A 14,729-nucleotide genomic window follows, 5' to 3' on the forward strand; every position below is an offset into this window, starting at 1 on the left:
ATAGAGAAGGGCCAATGGGGGAATTTCTCCAGGACACTGGGGTTAGACCCCTACTCTTTTACGATAAGTGTCCTGGGGTTTTTATGTATTTTTTTCCTAATGTAAAAATGAATGAATCATGGAAATGAATCACAAGTGATTTTTACATGATTCATTTATTTTCACATGATTTTTTTCATATAATTCATTTGTGCCTTTTTTTTTCCACAAGCGATTTTTTTTTTTACTTGATTCTGTGATTTTTTTCACGTTTATTCACATTTATTTTAATGAGATTTTATCACGTTATTTTTTTTGTGATTTTTTTACGAGTTACATTCATGATATATATATATCTATATATATATATATATATATATATATATATAATTTTTTTTTTTTTACATGATTCTTTTATTTTCCACCTGTGAAAAATTAATATTGTAAAAAATAATGTGAAAATAAATGAATCAAGTAAAAATCACTTAAATGATTAATTTATGATTTTTACATGATTATGTTTTAACATTATTTTTTTGGAAAAAGATTCATTTTTCATATGTGGAAAATAAAAGAATCATGTAAAAAAAATCACTCGTGAAATAACGTGATAAAATCTTACATGAAAATAAATGTGAAAAAATCACATACGAAATACCGAATCGAAGAAAAAAAAATCACTTGTGAATACAAATGAATCATATGGAAAAAAAATTCGTGTGAAAATAAATGAATCACGTTGTTAAAAAAAAAAAAAAAAAATTCGCGTGAAACATAGCCTAAAAGGCCATATGTAAACCGTTTATATAGATTGCAGGGAGTCCACACAGCAGTTCACACAGTTCACACAGCAGTAATAAAAGATGTACAAGTGAGAGTCGTGTGCAGAGTCGCTTTAGGACAGCGTTCTGTTTAAGAGCAAAGAGCGCGCGCCTCCGGAGTCCAGCTTGCAGCGCGCGCGTTTCTCTGGAGTTCGAGCTCGAGCCGGCATTGTGTGACAGCCAGTTCACATCATGTGACGGCGGAAACCGGGGGGTGGGGGGGAGAAAAAGAGGAGAGAGATGGCGCAGCGTGCGCTGTAAAGAGCATACAGTTCACAACACCGGTAAACAGCGGGACGGCTCCATGTCGGGGGGTTACGGGGGGAACAAAAACAACAACCCCAAAACGCACAGCACGCGCACGTGGGTAAAGCTCTCGAGCTCCTCTAATCTCAGCTGTGTAGCATCGTAATCTCGCGACACAGACGGAAGACTGACTGACGGAGGAGCAGGAATGAATTCATTAAATAAATAAACAAACAAACAAACAAACAAGTAAGTAAATAAATAAATAGATAAAGGCTCGTCTGCCGCGCGATGCTGCTGCGCTGATCTTTAGGAGGCTTCGGGATTCCGCGCGAGACCGGAAACCGTGGAAAGAGAAGAGAGAAAGCACTTTGATTTGTCATGTTGCGTTTGGAGCGCGGAGTATGTTCTCTAAAGCCTTGCTGAATAGATGCTGTGATTGGAGCGGAACTTTCATGCTTAGCTCGTGAACCGGAGATCATGTGGACGCCGACGGAGGACGAAAAGCTCGGAGTGGGTGAGTGCTGATCCCGTGGTGTGTGTGTTTTGGGTGTCTCGAATGTGCCGCAACACACTCGCAAACACACACTCAATGCATTTGTCAGCATGCAGCACAAACTGAAGGGACAGCACCGGAATAAGGATGCGCACCGAACACTGCTGCAGTGACAGCAAAAACTAAACAAATGCCTGGCGAGCACTGCGCGCGCGTTCTCTGCGGAATTTGTGCTTATAAAGCCGAGTAATATTTTGTTTCCGACCATTCCGAGAAGAAGGAGAATGTTGACTGCTATATTTATTTCATATTTTATTATTAAACACGCTCTGTTGTTCAATTCTACACGGATTCGGAGTGCGTCGTGGTCTTTGAATGTCATGATGATTTCTGACCGCTAGAGGGCGCCCAGAGCGCTCAGCCACCTTTCCAACAGGTGCACAGCAATGAAAATGCAGCAACTTAACTCAGCAAATATTCTATTTTATTTCAAGATATGTAATAGAATAGATAGCTTGGTATATTTATATCGAATGCTATATAATTGCTGAAATCTACTAATCCGCAATTTTGACCTGCACCAGCAGCAGAATATTAATGAATGAATCTATCATCTATGTCGTGAGCTATAATAATAACACAATAATAACTTGTTAAAAAGAGAATAGGAACACTTTATTCCACTTAATTCCAAAACAGGAAAAAAAAAAAAAAACCTTGTTAAATATCACTTAACAGGTATAACCATGTTTTTTAGGATACATTTTCACTCAATTTGTACAACAGTCTAATTAATGAGCCACACCAGCCCCTGAGAATCTACAATAACATCATTACTAAGAAAATAATAGAGCGCTATGTCTGTTTTGGGATATGCTTTGAAGTTTTAGTCAGCCGTTTGGTGTCGTGCTCTGCTGAGTCATAAGACAAAATGGTAGTGTGCACATCTGTAAGTATATCTTAGCAAGTATTTATTACAAGTGACTAACCTAATGCGATGTGCAGTGACAGTTCTGTCTCGAACAATTCTACATCGAAGTACAAAACATAGTAAACTGACCTTTGTGTTGGCTTATGCATCAATGATGGAAAATATCATCAGAAACAAAAAGAATCTGATCATAAATAGACAACAATTGCATCAAGCGTATATATTGTGGTACATTTTATATCTCGTAGAAATGTTTAAGTATTGTGGTCATATTTGGATCATATTGCCAACTGATGTGTAAAAACAACAAAAAAACAAATAGCATTTTTAACTAATAAAATTATTTAACATAGAAAAAGTTTACGGAACAATAGATGTTCACGCCCATTTATTAACTTGTTAATGTGATTAAAATTGTAGTTTGGAAACTCATCATGGACTAGATGCCCTCAGAAAAGTATTGTGATGTATATTATTGATATCAATGTTGTATGGTCATATGGCCCATCAGTAGTTTGCTTAATTAATTAAATTAAAAATAGTAATTGTATAGAATTCCATCCTTCAAATGTCCAACCTAAGTCACCAAAAACAAGCCGTCCTCTCATTTGCAATATCCTGCTCAGGGGAGACACAATTATAACACACAGAATTTTCTCCCGCCACAATTCTGTTACCTAATGTGATTTATGCTCAGAACTTACATATAGTTCCAGGTTGCTACTCAAGTTGAACCCTTTCTCGCAGTACACTGGCATTCCATTCCCCCGCGGAATGGAAATCAACTTACCGTATTTCAATCAATATAACCAAATGAATTATTTCAGCACCATTAGTCTGTTGTTATAGAATAGTCAGAACACTGTTGGGTTTCTGTGTGTAGAGTGTCGTGACTCTGTGTTTAGCTGCTGCTGAGCAGGGCGATGGGAAAGACGAGGGGTGTGAGCTCCCTGCTGGGCAAATGGACAGCTTTTTACTAAAGCTTTTTTGAAAGTAAAACACTGTATACAACTGCGACAAAAAAATGATAACAAACCTAGGTATAAAAAAAAAGCCCTGATTGTCTACTTTCATATGAAGCATTAACCACTACTGTGGAGTGTGACATCACAAGTAAATTCAATGCTGAACACAGGCACCCCCAAAACAGACCTCTTTTTGGGCCTCTGGTAAAAAGAATCAAGGGAGTCATTACTTATGCAAGGCACTGTATGTACACAAAAAAGATATTTTAAACTGCGTAGTCTTTGCCAGCCATTTAACACAAGAATACGCACAGAGAATTAGGGCACAACAAGGCAGAGCATTGCTACCAACAAGTCCATCTTTCATAACAACGGAGGGTTCGCCTCTCAAGCTGATAGGAGGAAAGTCATGGCTGCTCTCCAAAAGGTCTCCCAAGTTTCTGGCTCACCATAGAAAAACAGCCATTCTCACTACACTGCTCCTGAATGGCTCCTTTGTAAGGAAGAAAGCAGTGTAAGCCTCAGGACTTCGAATGTAGCACAGAGTTCCCACCACCGAAGCTGTTTTTCCCCACCAGGTTTTTAAAAAAAAAGATTTATTTTGCCCCTGAAAGCCGTGTTGATGCTGCTGAGTGTTGTGAGAATGTTAATGTGACGTGACATGTGTTAGATGTTGTACCTGGAGGTCAGAAAATCTTAATGAATACTTAATGAAGATGCTGCAAGTTGTCAGCACTAAGTCGAAGTCACTAATCTACTTTAGTGATATGAAGCAAACCCTAATAACTGCTTATACTGAAAGTTATATTTGCTAATGAGATTCCTGTGTGATTGTGTAGAGTAGCATGCCTTTGGTTTGTTTACCACAGAATGGTGCAATTTGAAGTAAAATCGAACAAGCTTGATGAGCCTGGGTTTCTGGAATGTCCTTCTTGGAAATAACGTACTATCTGTTCTCTCTGCAAGCTTAACAGAAACAAACGAGTTAACAGGCAGATAGCTGCAGCTATTATGGCCCCTAATTGAATCTGTATTGGTTGGAAGGCTATCATAGCTGGCACACGCAGACTGTGGGCTCTTTTTCAATATTCACATTATGAATATTCATCTTTGCTTAATGAAGAGGCTGAGCTCAATTAGCGTATTACAGAAATGGCCAGCGGGGATATGGTACTGTTGAGGAAAGCCACGAGAAATTGGCTATTGTTGCTCACTAGATCATTAAATTCATTTGGAGCTATTCATAGTCTCTAATGTTCACCTTAGTATCACAAGGCATGTAATTGGCTTTGGATTTGGTCTGTTTGAGCTTCTTGATTGTTTCAGGCTTTTGGTTATCTGAGTGATTCTGTTAATTTCAGCATATATATTTCATGATTACTTACGGATTTGAATTAGATTACATTATGTTAAATCTTTGTATGAATTCTGCAGTGCGTTAGGTACAAAGATTCTTCATCAAGCTCTTATTTTGTTTTCAGGAGCTAGCAGTGAAATCTGAAAGTTGTCCATTATGTTTAAGGTTGTTTACATTTTTTTTTTCTCCTTTTAAACACCACTGGCAACCGCTACCATCTCATGGGAATAATGAACATATAACACCAACCAACAAATTAGCACCAGAATCAATATACTTTATTTCAATGTAAACATTTGTTTCAGGATTCAGTTTTCTTTTCATTACACATACTGAAATAATCCTTAATTGGACATCAATGGTTGTCTTTATTAGACTTAATTTGTAGAAATTCATAACATTGTGGAATATGCAAATGTAGTTAGGGTTCATACCTGCTGTAGCTGTCATTGTAATATCCAAATTTAATCATCTTGCAGGATCACGCTTTGTTTTGATTGATTTGCTTTTTCTTTCTAACGAGCTCTCAGTATTGACGGTATGAAAAGACAGGACCTATGGCAATTAAAATATTTGAGACTTTTTCAAAGCATCCACAATTCTGAAATGACAAAGTATTTAAATATTTTCTAGATGCAAGCACAAATAGAAGTGGTCCAGTAGTTTCAGCTGAAAATGCAAAATTGATTAAGTGTCTAGCCAAAGGTAACTAATTAATCCGATCTTTGGATTTTGGAATTCTGGGTGTTGAACCACCCAAACTCTCCATGTAATAAATGGTAAATGGTCTGCACTTATATAGCACTTTTATCCAAAGTGCTTTACACTGTGTCTCATTCTCTCTCACTCACTCACTCACTCACTCACTCACTCACTCACTCACTCACACACACACACACACACACACACACACACACACACACACACACACGCACGCATACACGCATACACACCAGTGTTAGCAGAGCTGCCATGCAAGGCGCTAACTTGCCATTGGGAGCAACTTGAGGTTCTGTGTCTTGCCCAAGGACACTTTGGCATGTGGAATCATGCGGGCCGTGAATCGAACCACCAATCCTATGATTAGTGGACAACCTGAACTACCAACTGAGTCACAGCTGCCCTTATATACCGCCTATACACCTTACATACTGCCCCTAATACGGACTGAAAGAGATAGTGAGAGAGAGAAAGAGAGAGGTGTTCTGTTTATGTGTACTGATTGACAAAGGAGTGGACAGAATGTATTTGATGTGTACTTTTTGGCCTCAGTGCCACAGACTTGCTTAGACAAAAAAATGCTGATGAAGAAATATCAATGAGAAATATTGATGTGTCGGATACTGGATAAGGGCAAAAAATACCATCCTATCAGTTTTCTATCTAACCTTTTACAGAGTTAAACATCTACTATTACTCCTTTGGGTCAAAATGACTTCCTGTTCATGACAAACTAAGAACATATCTGAGAACTGAATGGATGCTTGCTAGCATCCGTGGGCTTTATATGCAAGACACTAAATTTATCATTCATTGTGGAAATTTGACAGTAGTGTTCTGTCTGCACGTAATCAGAGGGACACTATTTTAATTCAAGAGGGAATCAGTGAGCTATCGGCCATTGGAGGGCACAGAGTTGTAAGGGTACTGTCCAGGGTCCTGAATGTGTCTTATTTATGGCATCTTCCACTTTGATATGTGTCTTTTAGGAGTTTCAGCCAATCAGGTCCTTTAGTTGTTCAATATTAACCTAGATCTTACAATGGACATGACATTTAAATGTAAATTTTACAGACAGGAATGGAGCCACACCACACTTTGTGTTTTATCGTGAAATATAATGGCCATGTGTACAACATGGTAGGAACCTAGAGATGAGCCAGAGATAATTAATTCTGCAATTCCAGTTTACTTGACAAGGCAACATGAGAGGCTAGGACAGTAAGCAAACAGCATATTTGCTATTTTGCATATTATGTAGCGTGTTTTAAGATTTATGTAGTATTAATGGTTGTCTATGAATACACTTCACTAATGCACACAAGTGTACAACGAATAGACTCAACATATGATCATATTGACCCGGAGAGATAGGCTTATATGTTGATGCACACGACTTGCTTGAAGTTGGTGTGAAGGAAATTAATAGTTAAAATGGAAGACTGATAGTTTTAGCCTCAGGTGCTCCACCTATGTGCCATGTTCTGATATTTTTGTATACTTTTCTGGCCACAAGCTTCAGGATCTTGAAAGATGCAATCTTATCTGATCGTCTCGCTGGACTTCAGTGTATATACACAAACATATGTGCACCAGTTTCCAGCAGTAAAACCAAACTTTGTAAAACCATGACAGAAGTGAGCTTTTTGCTCAGATATAGTCTGACTGGATCTAGGAAAGGTCTGTGGTTGGTCATCTACAATGCCAAAGGGTTCTTTTTGAGAATGTAGGCAGTTCTTTGCCATATTAGTGATGACTAGGATTCTCTAGGGAAAGCTATGTCTGGCTTGTGATTCTAAGAGAAACTTAAAAACCGTTGGAATGTTTTTGGTCCGATCAAAAACAACTCGAAATATGTGAAGACCTTTCTCTATTCAAACAGCTCAATTATCATAGAATTTGAATGTCTACTGGTGACTCATACATTTTGTTTTGGTCACACAAGTTTTCTTGGGAGGCTGTGAGGGACTGCACATCCAGTCCCCTTCACTTGCTATTAAACTTTTAGACAATGCAAATAATGATATTACTTAGTTTTTAACAGCCACCTAAGCTTTGAGAAAGCTCAGACCCCAAAGCGCTCCTCAGTTGTAGACACATTGGTGAAAGTTGCAACAAAACCCCCAGGTCCGGGTCAGGTCCATCTGAACCTTAGTAGAAAGCCACCAAAGTGCCACTTTAGACCTACCATTCACCACATCTACAGCTGGAGAACCTGATTTACTCTGAGGCTCAAGGTAATATAGTCTAGCCTTCCAGTTTGTTAGCTCACGTCACATTGTTTGCTCTCTGGAGCGATTGGTTCATAACTGTTTTCAGGGAAAAATCACAATTAGTTCTGAGCTGGCAGATAATAAAGCAAATAGTAATCAGTAAGCTACTTGACTGGAATATCTGAAAAGAAAGGCACATGCCAGGCCTTTGATCTGGTTGGCTTGACTGAAGTTTGATGCCTTGAGGCTGTGTTACTCTGCAAATAGTGTTCAACATTGAAAGTTGCTGGAATGTGATATTTAACCCAGGCTTTGATTAGGGAAGAAGATCATAAAGGAGGATTCCATCTATAAAACATGTTTAGAGAAGGGAATTTCTAGAGCTACTTGAATAGCAAATGTCAAATGTGACATGTTTCAGGACTAGGGTAGTGAATATTACACTATAATGGGCACTCTAGGGATGAGATGTATGAAAAACATAAAAGGGAAAAGCAGTCGTGCCTGTACCAGCATCGGCTTTAGTCCTTCAGTTCAATGAAAGACAATTTCCAAGGTTTCAGGGACAAGTTATCTTACATACAGTCCTGTCCTGGCTAAAGGGCCGAAAGCTTTGTGGGATTCTGCCTGAGAGTTCCGCTGTTGTTATGGTAACAAATAAGAAAGAGAGGCCAGCCCTGTGGACTTCTGGCTCAGGGATTCCAGCATTGCCATAACAACCCTGTTGATGGAGTAAAAAATGCAGCTAGATTGGTGCTGTTTAGTAAGCAAGCCTAATTTAATACAATGCAAACATGCTAAATAGCAACCACACATACCTAGAACTGTAGTGTACTAGTGGTTATTTGTTTTGATGAGATAGTGATGGTGGCATGAGCTTATGAAAACAGTACTTTTCTTCTGTAATACATGGTAGCATGGCTACAAGTGGGCTCCAGTGGAACTGGTGCACTGTTTTGGCATGATAACCAATATCAGCAGTAGGGAGTGTTCTGAAGGATCTTTCAGAAATGCCTTAACTGTTCAGATCCAGGCGAATTCCTCCAATCTCAATCACTGTCGTTCCTCATGCAGTAGAACACTGCATCAAACATACAAGTAAAACTACTGAGCCTAATGAGGGACAATAGTTGCATTGTGCTATCTAAAAGAAAATCTGAAGGCAAAATGTATACATTATGCCCCTTTAGGTAAAATCGCCACTGAAGAATTCAGAATTGATTCAGTATTTACAACCAAATATTATTCTTTAAAATGCTCTGCTATGTCCAGTCTTATCTTCAAAGGGCCGACGTATGTCTTTCCAATCAAGCAGGACCCACACATGATAATCCATTGAAAGCCAAGATCAGCTGATTAAACCTGGTGGAATCGAGTGTGGCTCCTACTTGGCTGTAATGAAATACTGCACCCACACCGGCCTATTTCGGATAAGATTGGACACCCCTGTGTTAAGATTATGTTCCATTACTCTTGCTTCCCTACGGTAGGGTGTTATTATAAGAAGAACTCCAGATTCCAGGCTGAACATATACCTGTATGTGTAGCTGCAATTACTCATCATAATTGTGGTATACTGTTTTGTTTTTGTTTTTTGTTTTTTTTTAAAAGGTCAGTGGAGTCACCATTATGAATCCATATTTAACCATCCCAAATGTCAAATGAACATTACCCCTTTACATTTGCTTAATCACATTTTATTGCATACCAGCTACTATGGTGAGAACCAGGATAAACTATTATTAAGAATTTTTCCCAGCTAGCTACACTGTTGAGTTTAAGGATATCAAGTTGACAGGTGACGAAGTACTGGAGTAAAAATCTTATTTTATCTTAGTTTTCTAATCAGTTTGGTTTGTTAGTAATATGGTAAGTTCACTTGATGGCAAATAATTAAATGACACATATTTTTTTTAGTATATTCCTCATCTCCTCTGAAATTAATCCCTGGCTAAGCCACTGTTAAGTACCCATGAATTAAGGCTGACATTCTGCACTTTAACCTCATTAGCACTGTGTACATGCAGTTAATAATGTACACTGTTAGGGTTTGCTGGGGTTCAGTCTGTGAAAAACATAGTACTCATTAGTTCACTGTTGTTGTTGTTGTTGTTGTTTTTTAACATTCGATCCACCTTAATCAAGTCACCAATTAGCAAAATCCCTCCTTAGTTAATTTCAATAAATTGTAGAGTAATAATAAACACACACATACACACAAACCTGTAGAAACAGACTACTCCTGTATGTCTTTACAGGCCTGGCATGGTGGGTTTATTTTTTAATAACGCTGGTCCAAAAGGTCCTTTGGGATAGCGGTTGTTTGAAGAACCCCACTGAGTGACAGTGCTTAGTAAAGTAGTGCAGCTTTAATTTAGCAATTTTCCCAAAGGGTCTGAGTGGCATGCTGGTAGCAAGGATTCATTTCTTGCTTTCTAGCCTCCCTAAAAAAAAAAAAAAAAAAAAAATCCCCGGTTTGCCTTGTTCTGCGCTCCGAGAATAGAAGTCCAGAGTCAGCTTTTACAGAGAGGCACTTTTGTCTGTTGAAATGTGACACTGGCCTCCCTGCCTATTGATTAGGACCAAGTGACTTTGTTAATGGCTGTGTTGTGCCTGGCTTTGGTGTGTTTGTGTGTCACATGTGATCATGTATGTTAGAACAGGTCAGATTAGCCATGTGGTCTAATGACCATGTACAGGTCTGCTGTATTTTGGTCCGTAATTAGTGGTGTGTTTCCATGTCGATGTCTACCTGCAAGGCAGTGTATTCCGGCTTTTTAATACATTCTGTGCTTGGGTTTTTGCTCTTAATAATGACATACTTTAGTCTGAACTCGGTGCAGTTTTACAAAAGAATAACCCAGTAGGACCTTTACTTTTTTTTAACAGGATAATTAGCATTTCAGGGTTTGAGCTTTGACTATGGGAAGTACAGCTGTTAATGGTTTTGAAAGCTTAAAGAACCTCGACTCAGTGTGATCTCAGTGCTTTCGAAACTACCTGCAATGGTTAATTAGTATAAAAGAATAAAGAGGCAGGCAAGTAAGGTCAAAACCAAAAGCGGACATTACAGGCAAGGTATATTTGACCTGTCAAATTTTTGACAAGTCACGCAGGGTGTGTACTATTTATTTATTTATTTATTTATTTATTTATTTATTTATTTATTTATTTATTTATTATTTTTAAAAAATTTTTTTATTTATTTTATTATTTTTTATTTTTATTAATTAATTTATTTTTTATTTTATTTTTTTTAATTCAAATAAACCTGAACTTATATTTAGAGGCTTTCATACCTTAGACGTTTTTGTGAACTGGTGAGTGTGTCGTGTGTTGGAGGTGTCATAGGCCTTCATACTTTCACATAATGTGATTATGTCTACTAGGAGGGAATGAAAAATGTAATGAAAGTCTTGTAGAAAGTATGGAGAAAGTACTTGATTTGATTGTGCTGAGGGTAACTACTGAACCCTGGGTTCTAAATCACCAGTACGATGCCATTAGATATTAAATATACGCAGTGTATGAGACAGTTTGGGATTTTCAGATTTTCTTTTCACTGCTTGAAACTGTCTTGTTTGAGAGCACATGCTTGAGATTTCACTGCATGAGTCAGTGTTAATGCTCCCTTGTGTGTTGTTAATATGTGTGTCCTGTTGCAGTCTATTTGGCCTGGGTTTTCTGTTACCATGGCTTTGTGTCAGAAAAGAGAGTTTATCTTGTAGCTCAGTGTAGTGATTTCCTTTAACTACAGACTCCAAATTAAATTGAAATAGCTCCTTTAATAACCATCATTAACAGTTTTACCTAACTATTCCATTGTCAGGCCTCACTCCAGGTGACAGTGGTAAATTCCTCCAGAGCGAGCATGGCCTTGAATGGCTCTAACAGGGGGAGTTCTGTTATTCAGAAATAGTCTGTTATAGGATGGTGTCATGTGGCCTTATGTGAAGCTACAAGTTACTGTTAGCACCCTTTGTTAGCAAGTTCATTATTTTCTTATAATGTCTTTAAAGTTTCTTATAGCAGTGAAGTGTTTTTATTCCTGTTATACCACATCAATTTGTCCACATCAAAATTGTTTGTTTATTAAAGAATGACGTTTAACGTTGTGGAACGTCCAGAAGTAAGTCCCTGTAATCACTTATGTTTTAGCAGTCATTTCCTCACCAGCCTCTCTTTTTCTCTCTCTTCTGAAGTTTGTCATGCTAATGAGAGCTTTAAAGCCCTCTGTCCAGAAGAAGTGCTGACACTGAAGTCTCTTTCCATGAATACTAAATAATATCAACAATTACACCCATTTAAATGGAGTGTCCATGCAAGTCCCTGAATATGTTTTTACTGTAGGAACGATAACATATTAGAATAAGGTCATTAAATTAATCAACACCTTCTGACCAATCAGATTTGAGAATTTAACAGCGCTGTGGTATAATTCTGATGATCAGCACGTAGAGCTATCTACAGTAGATTTCTAGGTGCTACTATGATCCTGAGTGTTCTTCAGTTTGGCACAGAATAATATCTGATTATTTATGACACAACTTGCTAGGCTCATTAATGAAAACAACCTTAGGAGTGGAGAGGAAATGTGTGGGAATGTGTAAAAGGTCAGTGAACATGAAAAAGAAAATTACTATAAATTATGAACAAACAGCTCATGTGCTTCCGCTTCTGATACATTTCACCCTTCTCTTATATCATATTCTTCAGTTACCCCTGTGTGTCATCCTTCCTTCCATCCACAGCATCCCCTGTTCTGTCATTATTTCTGATTCCTCTCTCTCTCTCTCTCTCTCTCTCTCTCTCTCTCTCTCTAAGTCTTCTTGTATTTCTGATGATGAGCAATTACAGTGGCCTGATTTCCTTCCCTGCTCTAATGGAACTCTGCTGGGACATTAAAGAGTATAAATATTTAAGCCTGATTTGCCATGCACAATGATAATACGCTGTTATCGTAAGGGTTACCCAGGATTCCGTGAACACACTGACGCACCTCTGCTATAATGATTGTGTTAAGTCAATTATAGTCACCTGCACAGCGGGCCATCTATGTTGCATTCATCTATTTTCCATTTCAAACTGAAAATGGGGAAACACTGATGCACCTTTTTTTAATGTGTTTTATTGACATTTAATTAAGAAGTAGATCAAATATACAGCATCACGCAAAAGTCTTAGGCACATGCAAAGAAATGCTATAGAGCAAAGATGCCTTCAAAAATAAATAAGTTAAATGTTTCTACATAAAAAAAAAAAAAATACTATCAATTGCAGTCCTAAACAGTACTAAATTAAACAAAGTGACTATTTAGTTTGACGATCCTTTGCTTAAAAAAAAAAAAAAAAAAAAAAAAGAGTAGTCTCTGGTACATTGTGTTTTTTTGTCTGAAAAGTGGCCTCTTACGTAATATGCTGCTTTCTTTACTGATGTACAAACATGTTTCTGTAACATTTCATTTGTGCTGGAAAACTAATGCTTTAAAATCATAAAATAAAACTCTATAAAAGCTATATATAAACTATTTTTTTCTACCTATTTCAAGACTAGAAATGAAATATTCATGAATCTAAAAAAACAAAAAACAAAAAACGGATATTTTACTGTTAGATTTTGAGACCTGTAAAAAAAAAATAAAAAAAAAAAAATACATAGATACATTAAGCCAATTAGCTAACATTACTGACCCAGCCAGCCACTCACCCTTCTTCTTCTTCTTCTTCTTCTTCTTCTTCTTCTTCTTCTTCTTCTTCTTCTTCTTCTTCTTCTTTACCCATATTAACTGAAATGTTTGCAAATCTCAGGTAAAATCACAGTTGTATAACAACTGTACACCATAACTTTTAGGTGATGAAATGTTTCAGAAATTGCAATACCAAAGGAACAGAGGAGAAATATGAGAGCTTTTCTGGATTACTTAATATATGAAGAGCTGCAATAACTAAAATCGATAATAATCGATTATGAAAATCATTGTCGACGAATCTCATTATCGATTAGTTGGTCTGCGCGGCACGGTGGTGCGTTTACTCATTACGTTACTTCTGTTCTGAAAACACGCATTGGAGAGTAAATACTAAAGTTGTGTCCCAAATGACGTACACTTACACTATGCACTGTGCACTCTACCATCTAGTGTGTGAATTTTGGAACGGTAATATCATCTCAAATGGAACACTAGCATTTTTTTTTACTAACCAGGAGTATGAACCGTTTCCCAGTCATTGGCGCATGACATCAAACGCATGTAATGCTATGCCGCTAGCTTTAGCAGAATACCAAGCATCAACGAAAATAAATTTCTTGTTTACTGTTTGTCAACGTTACCTTTTATACCCAACATGACCTCAGTCACCGTCAGAAGGAGGCGTAACGCAGGAGAGCACTTTATATTAAATGTCGCAGAGAAGACTGTAACCTGTAAACTTTATAAAGTGGTGCTTGTGTAGCACGGAAGCACGACAGTGATGCACAAGCACAAACATATTTATATCCAAAATGTCCACTGTCAAGGGCTTGAAGAAACTGTTGCGTGTTGCTTAAAGCACACCTATTATGGTTTTGAAACGTGCCTAATTTTGTTTTAAAGTTCTCATACAATAGATTTACATGCATCCACGGTCAAAAAACGCTTTCATTTGCTCATAATTTGTACTGCAGCATTACCCCCAGTGTCACAAACGACTCGTTCAATGAACTGTTCTAAAGGATTCATACTAAACTCCTCCTTTCAGAGAGCATACTCTGCTCTGATTGGTCAGATGTCCCAGTCTGTTGTGATTGGTCTACCGCTGTAAGTGAGCAGCCAATGTAGACCAGAGGCGTTTTTTTTTTTTTGTGTTACAAACCTATGTAGGTTTGCACAAGAAGTAAGTCTAGAATTACTATCTACTATATGTATTATCAGTGTTTATATTTGTCATTTATTTATTTTAAATAAACTAAAAAATGGTACTGAAAGTTGTGTATTTGCTGCCCCCATCAGGTCCGGAAGAAT

At 37.6% G+C, this 14,729-nt stretch overlaps 1 protein-coding gene across 1 annotated transcript in view; it reads left to right on the forward strand.

The window, feature by feature from the left end:
• The first annotated feature begins 1,036 nt into the window (after positions 1-1,036).
• Positions 1,037-14,729, forward strand: part of dock3 (dedicator of cytokinesis 3) — a 233,896-nt gene continuing 220,203 nt past the window's right edge. The window contains exon 1 of the mRNA XM_017450749.3: positions 1,037-1,563. Coding sequence (XP_017306238.1) covers positions 1,527-1,563 — 37 coding nt within the window. The 5' untranslated portion in view covers positions 1,037-1,526. The remainder of the gene's footprint in view (positions 1,564-14,729) is intronic.

The sequence above is a fragment of the Ictalurus punctatus genome, chromosome 21 (assembly GCF_001660625.3).
Source record: "Ictalurus punctatus breed USDA103 chromosome 21, Coco_2.0, whole genome shotgun sequence".
Lineage (NCBI taxonomy): Eukaryota > Metazoa > Chordata > Actinopteri > Siluriformes > Ictaluridae > Ictalurus > Ictalurus punctatus.